Raw genomic sequence first — 9,955 nt, forward strand, 5'->3', positions numbered from 1 at the left:
TTTATAAGTACTGTTAACAATTATTATAAGTTAATATAATAATATATATTACAGCCTCTATAAGTTTTTTCCTGCTGGTTATTTTTGCTGGCAAATTGAAAGTGAGCATATCTACATTTCCCTTGAAATTTAGGTACAACCAAAAATTATCAAAACACTGTAAAAATACGAAATTGGAAATACTGATGTGACAGTCTACATAACATGCATTTTCGGCATAGCCAGAAAGAGCCAATTTTGCTGTGCCCGAGACGTTCTATAAAACATGGTCCTTGAAAAAAAAAATTAACCTTCAAATACATATTTCAGATACATTCTCTATCGGTTAGACTCTGATACTCAGATTTTCGAGTAAATACTTTTCCTAAAGAACATGTAGTATTTATGTAACAAATAACGAAATGTATTAATGGCGAATCATAGCATTGTTTTACTTAAAATTTTGTACTGGGTTGTGTGAGATTCGAAACAGTTATCGATATATATTATTTAATTTTTCAGCTGTCATTTTGCTTGTTCCAGGAAAAACAAAACATTTTATTTTTGCTATTACTTGACATTTTTTGTGCATATAATAAATTAGCTTCATTAATTAAATTGCAGACGTTTTTAATAAGGTAACATTTATAGCAAAACATTTTCATAACAGGAGTTGCTTTCAGGATCACTATTGAAATGGTGTCGAAGAAAAATTTTCAGCACGGCAAGATACAACATAAACTAGCAACAATGCCATATAATAAGCCACCCACAAAATCTTTGAACCAAATCATGTTTAATGGTACACAAATTCCTGATAATCCGGGCTACACAGATTTCAACAATCCAGTTTCGGGTACGTCAAACCAAAATAGTGGATCGTTGCAACAAAAAAAGAAGAAAAATAGGCAAAAAAATAAACAAATTAACATGCAACAGTCACAACAGAAAAATGGAAGTAAAAATTGGAATCATAAAAATGGATTAGGACGTAATGGTGGTGGAGCGCATGACAGATTTAATGGCAAAATGTTGAATAATAATTTCAATAATATGCAAAATAGAAATGGGCCAAATCGTGGTCGACGTATGCCTCCAATGGGTTTTGGTCTTCATCAAGGTCCAATGGGACCTATGCCACCGATGCCACATAATTTTCAACCACCAATGATACCACCGATGCCACCAATGCCACCTATGGGTGGCGTACAACCGCCACCACCACCTTATTTTAGACGAAACGGACGAAACATGCCTTTGCCACATCCACCGCCAATTAACTTTAAACCACCTATGATGCCGCCTCATGGTCCACCAGCACTACCGTACAATGGTGTTGGTAAGCTAAAGAAAACAAATTCGAAAGTAGTAAAAAAATCTACTAAGAGTAAGAATACAATTAAAACATTAAAAAATTTGGTCAATCAATATCCGATTGATAAGCCATGGGTAACAGATGAAATACGTAAAGAATATGAGAAAAAAATTGATATAGAAAATCGTTTAAAAGGAAATAAGGACGATGAGCTTTTTGCTCAATTCAAACTGCAACGGGACAAATTTGTCGGTTTATACGACGCAGCACGAGAGGCTTATCTTAAAACTGTAGCTTCGGCTGCTCAAACTAAGGTAAATCTGCTCATATTTATAGCTTTAATTTTTTTTGCAGAATAACTATTGACATTTTATCGCCACAATTGTTTCAATATAAATAATATCTTATTTTTCTATTAATAATGATATAAAATAAGAACAACAATATTTATTTATTATTTTATATTATATTTTTTTTAAGTATGTATGTATATAGATTTATGTCTCAACATTAGTAACATTTTTTTTAGTATTATATGAGAAATATCTACAGTTGGTGTTGTTACTTTCTTCACAATTGTTGATCTATCAAACTCTGTTATATATATATTTTTCTTTGCATGTGCAGTTTATTGAGCATTTTTTTAAACAATTTCGATTTGGTGCATCTCTATTACCTTAAGAACCAATTTGGAGCATTTCTGCTCCAGTTTTATTCGTGTGCTAAATGAAATTTTCATTACCTTGCATTTTTTATTATCACATTACTGGTTACTGGTTATATTAGCATGATAATTAAACATATCTCTAACTTTTGTTAAAGATATTTTCAGATAAAGTATTTTTTTTTTTCGTTTGGACAAAACAAATGGTCTGCAAAAATTTTGAAACTGTTTTGTAATCATACAAAATCTAATCTAATAAATCAGATTTTGTCCAGATATGTTAAAGCTCAACTGGACCTTTATTTCCCAACTATTATTCTGTTAATTCTTATTATTTTATTTTATTCTTTTCTTTTCACTAGATGTTTAAATTAAGTCGTGAACTTATTAAATTAAGAAGATTAAAAAGCAATAATACATATGCAAAAACTATGTACAAATATACAACATGCAGCAAGAACTATGTTGTCTTGTGTACGATAGTGTAGAACTTCGTACGTTTGTGGCAATGATCAACGCAAACGAATTGTAAGGTGGTACGACACATTTCTCTATATTATTTATGCAATCTATTTTATTGCTATGATATCTATTTTATTGCTGATATCATATCTATATTAATTAGACTGTACGACACTAAATTCTCTGCTATGATTAATCAACGTTTTATTGAAGCTAATTTAAAAAAACCCATTTTTTTTATTTCAAGAAAACCCAATTTCATGCTTTTAGCCTACTTTTCTATAAATGAGTAGATAAGCATAGCCTAAGTCTCATCCTTGCGATACGGAACGATTTTCTTTTTGAAGAAAATATTTCTTAACAAAAAATAGGTAACACAGCATTATTTTCTTTAAGCTCCCCATTTCCAAAATAAAAAATAACAATTTTTGATATTTTCTAGCAATTGAGGTCCAAAATGATTAATATTCATAAACGTTTTTGTTCTTAGTAATACGGATTCCGTGTGTTCAGTTAACTTTCTAGAAATAATTTTTTTTTGTGAACATTAAATAAAAATAAATATTTTTTCTTTGAGAAACCGCCTCAAAGAGAGCAAACTGAATAATAATCTAAAAACTTCATTAAGTTGTGATGAGCTGTAATAATAATCTAGTCCTCTGTTTTCGTTCATAGCGGAAATATAACAACTTCAACTCGAAACTCGATTTCTATATAAATGTTTTTAAAAAACTTAAAACTTATATTCACAAAATATTGGTCTCGTCCGTGAGAATCGTAGAGTAACATTAACATGACTTTCTCGATATTATGTTCCTAGATTAGGTTCTATACATAATAAAGAATATATAAATCATGCAACAAATAATGCCTCTACAAACAGAATAGTAATGAAATTTAACGATTAAAAATCAAAATATGATTAATTAATTCAATTATTCTACAGTCGGTTTATGATTTCGTTCTAATATAAACACAGCAAGTGAATTTGTTATTATAACTTTCACAGCATATTAACAAAAATCCAATAATATGTGCGAACATAAAAATCAATTACCGCTTTGGGTCAGTTGGTTAAGTTGCGCTGACTCTGAGCTTTCAATTTGGCAGGGTACGAATTCAATTCCTGATACTTGCAGTCACAAAAAATTAATTACGAATAATGAAATACAAGAAATATATCCAAGACCATTTATGATGGGGATTGGGAATACTTGAAACAGTTGTATGGTCAGTCAAAAAGGCAATGATTTAAAATAATATAAAATGCATTTTTGTTGTTGCAGTTCACTACTGTTCGAAAAATCTCTTTAAAAAACTTAAATTATAAAATTGTTATTATTATTTAGCTGGTTATCATCGCTCCTGATAAGAGAAGAGCATCAACATATTTGAGTTTAGTCAACATTGTTTTAAAGTACATATTTCTATTTATTTTTTATATATAAGAAATATTATAGTTTTATAATTCTTTAAAAAACTTAAAATGTAAAATTATTATTATTTAGCTAGTTAGTATCATCGCTCCTGATAAGAGAAGAGCATAGAGCAAATATTAGATAAAATATATTTCAACATATTTGAGTTTAGTCAACATTCTTTTAAAGTACATATTTTTATTTATTTTATATATGTATATACATATAAGAAATGTTATAGTTTTTTTCCTCTTTGTAAATATTATTATAAATGATCATATGATATTATTTAAGTTAACCTTAACGTTTTATTTTAATTTATATTTTATCATTATTTTATATGTATATGTATATTTTGCTTAAGAAAAAGCATATTAAGAAATATGTTGATATTTATTAAATTCAATTAACATTAACAATAATTAATTAACAAATTTTCAATCGTTGTTAAATCTTTTTACAGGATATAAATGACAAAAAAACTAATAATAAGATCGACACAAAGGATGAAACTAATAAAGAAGAAATTCCAAAAGTAGAAAGCTAAAGTTTTGAATAGCTTCAGCTTAATATAGAATATATATCAGTTAAAAGAATAATTTAAAAAAAGAACCTCTTGAGCGCCTTTGAAATTTAAATGATTAATATTTTGACAAGCTCAATGATTTGAACATTTTAAATTTATAATTAAATAATTAAAGCAATTCAGTTACTTTGCACGTACATTTTTTATATAAATGTAATAAAATCTCATAAAATGTAAAGTATTAACTTATTTGTTTTAAAATTCAGTTTTATGGTCACATTTATTTATGCAATATTATATGTAATTGAATACATATTTTAATTTATTTGTTTTTATTTATATATTAACCTTATATATACTGAAATAATTTTCTGCGCTTAAATTTATGTTTTTACTTCAGTATTTGTTGCTCTATGTGAACATAATTCTATAATTTTAAACAAATATCGAAATATTACAAAAAAATTTATGTTTTAATATTGTAATTTTAATAATTATTTTATAAAACAGAATACAGCATTTTGCTGTTTTTAAATAAAATTTGTGTGAAAAAAAAATTAAATAAACCTAAATCATTTGTGTAATTAAATAATTACTTTAAAAATGTTCATTTTTCTTCATAAATTCAGATTTATGAAATCATTGATAAAAATTTAAAACTAATTTAGTAATTCATTATATAAAAAATATTTGGTACTATTCATTAAACTAATACCAAATATAATATTTATTTTGCAATATATAGAATTTACTTAATACTGTTTTTATTTTGTTTAGGAAAAATGATTGTATATTTTTAAAAACATTGAAATATGTTTTTAATTAATATTTTTTAATATCAGTAAGTTCAATTTTTCAAATATAGACTTGAATCTCTTTGGAACCATATAGTATCAAAAGACGCGTTGATGTGTTGATTTGTAAAGAAAGATAATGAAATACAGTCAAACTTCTATAGCTCGAAGTACCGTTTTGCAAAGAAAAGGTTCGAGTTATGAAGTTTTCTAGTTAGAGAATAGTTACACATTATATTTTGCATTACTCCATGTTCAGGCGGTTGCAATTTTGAGGTCACATTCGGTGGAAGAAATGTCAGTTCTATGCATTTGCATAAATGCCAGCGACTGGCATTTGCATAAAGAAGAAAAAATTAAGCATTTTTTCTTTTTTTAATACCAAAATGGATTTATATTTAAAACAAAAATTCAAGTATTAGAATATTTTCCCACATTCCTATTGGCACGTGACAATATTTTTATTCGAGTTATAGAGAAGTTCGTGTTATGGAAGTTTGACTGTATTTAATTTTTTTTAACGTGAACATAAAATATTTCAACTCTTGGAAATAACTATTAATTTCGATCCCTGCTTATATGTAATTAAAGATACATGTTAGACTTAAATCTTTGACTAGAACTATGTACAAAAATTTGGTGACCCGTTTGTCTTAAATAAAAAAACATAATAGCACCATTTTGGATACTTTAGACTATATTCTCAATATAAATTATATATACAACACTATACTATACTACACGATCAACGATTTTGTCACCTTTTAAAAAGCCTATCACAACTAGCAATTTAGTATAACACTGCAGCTGAAAAATATTAATCATAAATTAATTGCATCAGTTCTTTAATACCAATAATGGTTCGATTTTTTTAAAAAGCATCAATACGATATATTTTTTCCTTTTAAACATCTTATTTTGAAATAGAGTTTATAAAAAACAGTATTAAGTATATGAATTATGTAGAAATGTTGCAAACATACTTTTTAACTATAGAAAAATAATGTTTCTTTGAAAAACTTCGTCCATACTTTAAAAAGTTTAAATAAAAATAATATGTATTCTAAGGAATTTTGAAATTAGTTGAAACGCCTGTAAGTCGGTATATACCTAATAAATTCTCTATTTTGAAATTAAAAAATAATTATTTTATATGAAATATTTATGGAATGTGTTATCCGTTAAATGTAGCATTTAAATATATTGTGGAATGAGATGCAGATAACAATAGACTTTACGAAGCAAGGAAAAATATTTTAAATTTAATGAACTATAAAAGTTGAAAAACAGTGGATTGTTCCTGCATAATTTGTTGATGTATTACAAAAAGTATAAATGCTTCATTTAATGTTAATATTTAATCCGCAAAAAACCAAATCATTAAGAGAGAACTATTTTATTTGAATATAAATTTATTTATTTACTCTTATATGACATTCTTTTGTCTATTTGTAAAAAGGCATAATTTTTTTTTTTTAATTATTTTATATTCATCTCAGCCGTTTAGAATTTACATAGATAAATAAATGATATAAAGTAAAACTTATAAGTTGTTTTATTTGCTTTACCATTTAATCGTTTATTATTAATCGTTTCAATATTATTTATATTTGGTCAGAACTTTCGCTTTCCGTATTTTCTGACGGGTCATTACTTTCTTTAAGTTTTTTCCACATTTTCGCTGCTGCTAAAAGTTTCAAATTAGGACGTGCCATTTCATCCTCTGGAAATATGTAATCAAAGACTTCTTCCCAGCCTTCTTCAACACCATCCTCTGATACAATTTTCTGTCGTTTCTTAACACGTCGTGGCATCTTTGCTATAACTTTCTCTAACTCATCTTCCTCTCCAGTTTCAACTTCAAAATCCCTCCATGCTTCTAGTAATAAAACCCTTGATTCTTTGTCACCAGTTTGTCTTAATGTATCATTGGCACGTCTATAAACGCTGCGTGCCAAACTTCTAAACAGTGTGGAATCATCTTCACTTGATTCTGTTGTACATGCAGTCAACTCAAATTTAGCGTACGACATCCAAACTTTAACATGATGTGTGCGTTCAAGTAATCGTTCATATAATTGTCTGGCGAAGTCATATTCTTCTTGTGCTACTTCAAAATCTATATAAGCTTTCCATAAAAGCTCTGGCATATCTAAACGCGGTTGTTGCACTGCAAGTTCAAAAATAGCACGAGCTCTATCAATGTCCCCAAGCAATGTTTCTAGTTCAGCGAATTTCATCCATGTAACACAATTTTCTGGTCCGAACTCGAGAAACTTTTCATAGAGCAATCTGCAACGATCGAACTCACGTAGCTGAATTTCAAGTTCAATATATCCACGAAATAATTTGTCATGTGGACACATTCCTAAACCCATACCTAGTATTTTACGTGCACGCTGCAAGTCTTTACAACGTATTTCGAACTGTGCATAATATAACCAGACTTTGCTGAATGTAAATTTTTTATGCGGTAAAAGTTCAAGACACGTTTTATATATTTGTCGTGTACGTTCTATATCTTCAGCTTCTAGTTCTTCGAACAAAGCATAATTAATCCAGAGATATATGTACCTCCGCCAGTAGTTCTTCTCATTACCAGGAGGTACATTTGAAATTGCGCGTTCATAAATCTCACGTATTATGTCATAGTCACCTTCAGCTAAAAGAAAAAAAATTTATTAAAAATAATAATTTAACTTTCAGTTATATTCAAACCTTCTATAAGTCGCAAGTAATCAAACCAAGCATCGTAGTTCTGCGGATTTATGGCTACTTCTTGTTCATACTGGAATTTCCGTTTCGATACAATAACATCTTCTATACCGGCTCTATCACCGTATTTCTTTTCATGTATCGTATATGCCTTATATAATTCTTTTGTTTGTTCCTTAGGCAAATGATCGAGTGCATATTTGTATATAACACGTGCCCTATCATGTTCTTTCTGACCCTCCTCGAAGCGTGCAAATGCAATAAATAAACGTTCGTCAATGTAGTCATCTCCAAAGAATTCTACTGCGCGCTCAAAAACTCTCCGTGATCCATGTATGAAACCATGCGACTCTTCAAAACGTGCAAATTTAATCCAATTTTTAACATCAGGATGTACGTACACAAACCGTTCATATATGGCTCGAGCTCTATCGATTTCCTTATAGCGTAATTCAAAATTTACATACGTCTGCCATGCCTGTTCCTCTGGTTGCCATTCCATCCAACGTTCAAATACTTGCCTAGCCCCAGCTATATTCTCTAACATCTCTTCCATATAGGTATATTTATACCAGAATTGATTAACACGAGGCATTATTGTTACAGCGCGATCCCACAGATTACGTGCATGATTGACTTGCTTATTTTTCATTTCCATTTCGGCATATTTCAGCCAAATTGTGATATTTCGGTGTTCATTATCTAGTGCTCGTTCCCATATAGATCGAGCACGATGTATCTCTTTTTGCGATTCCTCCCATTGCGCGTACTTTATCCAATGGCTTACCACCATACGATTTTTGCGTAAATTATCTTCAAATGTTTTACGTTTACGCTGTTGATAATCTGCTAACTCGGCTGGATCAGAGATTTTCTGTTTTGGAGGCGGTGGTAATATTTCCAGATCACGTTCTTTAGCCTCACGCAACAATTGTTCAGCCGTTATTTGCACCTCAGCGGGCGCTTTGTTTTTAACCTAATATATAATAACATATTAATTGCTAATAAAGATAAAAGAAATAAATATTACCTTTGCCACTTTCGGCATCTTTAATGGCTTCTCCATATTTAACAAAACTAAACAATTTATTAACAAGAAAAATTTGCAACTGCAAATGTAAACAGAACCTCTTTTTGTGTCTGACAATTAAATTTAGTGTTGCCACCTGTGTGTTATTGCGTGAATTTAGGCATTTTCCTCATAAAGGAAGTACGTGTGACAAACTAGCCTCAAAGGAAAACAATTATTTTTTAATTGCCTTTAATTGGAAAATACTGCCTAGAATTATTATATATAAATAGAATATATGGTGACATATCTTACTAAATAGTATATGAATAAACATAGAAATAACGCAATTTCTGGGTTATATATATAATTTCATATATTTATTTTTAATAATATTTTTAATAATTTATTTACAAAAAGAAGTTTTTCCAACAGTAGTGAACTAGAACAACAAAAATTCGTTTTATATTGTTTTAATTAATTGTATTTTTGGCTGACCATAAAACTCGAGTATTGCCAAATACCCATAATCAGTGGTCTTGAAAATATTTTTTGCATTTAATTATTCGTAAACAATTTTTTTTGGGACTGCAAGTACCAGGAATCAAACTCGGGTTCTGTCAAATTTGAAGCTCAGAGCCAGCGCACCATAACCAACTGACCCAAAACCATACTTAACTTTTATGTTATTTTTATGGAGTTCAATTACATTAAAAATAATTTATAAATAAAATTGTTTGTGACATTTGATTTTCGTTTACATTGGGTTTAAACGACAGTTCTGTTTGTAATTTTAGCTGTCAAAAATGTTCATTTTGCATTGAAAGCAACAACAATTAATAGCTAAAATTACAAACATGACAGCTATAACAACCTACAAAACTCTCGTGTTATATTTAGTATTAATAGAACGTTTACATTATTGCAATTTATGTAAATATCTAAGATATTCCGATTTCCTTTATGTTGTGCTATATGTATATCGATATAGCTTGGTTCTTGAGATATCAAAGTTTAAAGGTGAACATTTTTTATATTGTTATGCAATAACACAAAAAATTACAAATACTGAT

At 28.7% G+C, this 9,955-nt stretch overlaps 2 protein-coding genes across 2 annotated transcripts; one reads left to right on the plus strand and one right to left on the minus strand.

Moving 5' to 3' along the window:
- The first annotated feature begins 504 nt into the window (after positions 1-504).
- LOC119669878 (DNA-binding protein K10) lies at positions 505-4,464 on the plus strand. Its single transcript, XM_038079916.1, has 2 exons — positions 505-1,608; positions 4,302-4,464. The coding sequence occupies exons 1-2, from the start codon at positions 676-678 to the stop codon at positions 4,383-4,385; spliced, it is 1,017 nt and encodes a 338-aa protein (XP_037935844.1). The 5' UTR covers positions 505-675; the 3' UTR covers positions 4,386-4,464.
- Positions 4,465-6,690: 2,226 nt separating this feature from the next.
- On the minus strand, positions 6,691-9,126 carry LOC119669879 (protein crooked neck). The gene is made up of 3 exons (XM_038079917.1): positions 8,904-9,126; positions 7,877-8,849; positions 6,691-7,820 (listed from the first exon to the last, which is right to left on the minus strand). Exons 1-3 carry the CDS (start codon positions 8,937-8,939, stop codon positions 6,763-6,765), a joined length of 2,067 nt encoding a protein of 688 aa, XP_037935845.1. The 5' UTR covers positions 8,940-9,126; the 3' UTR covers positions 6,691-6,762.
- Positions 9,127-9,955: the final 829 nt, after the last annotated feature.

The sequence above is a fragment of the Teleopsis dalmanni genome, chromosome 1 (genome assembly GCF_002237135.1).
Source record: "Teleopsis dalmanni isolate 2A chromosome 1, ASM223713v2, whole genome shotgun sequence".
NCBI lineage: Eukaryota > Metazoa > Arthropoda > Insecta > Diptera > Diopsidae > Teleopsis > Teleopsis dalmanni.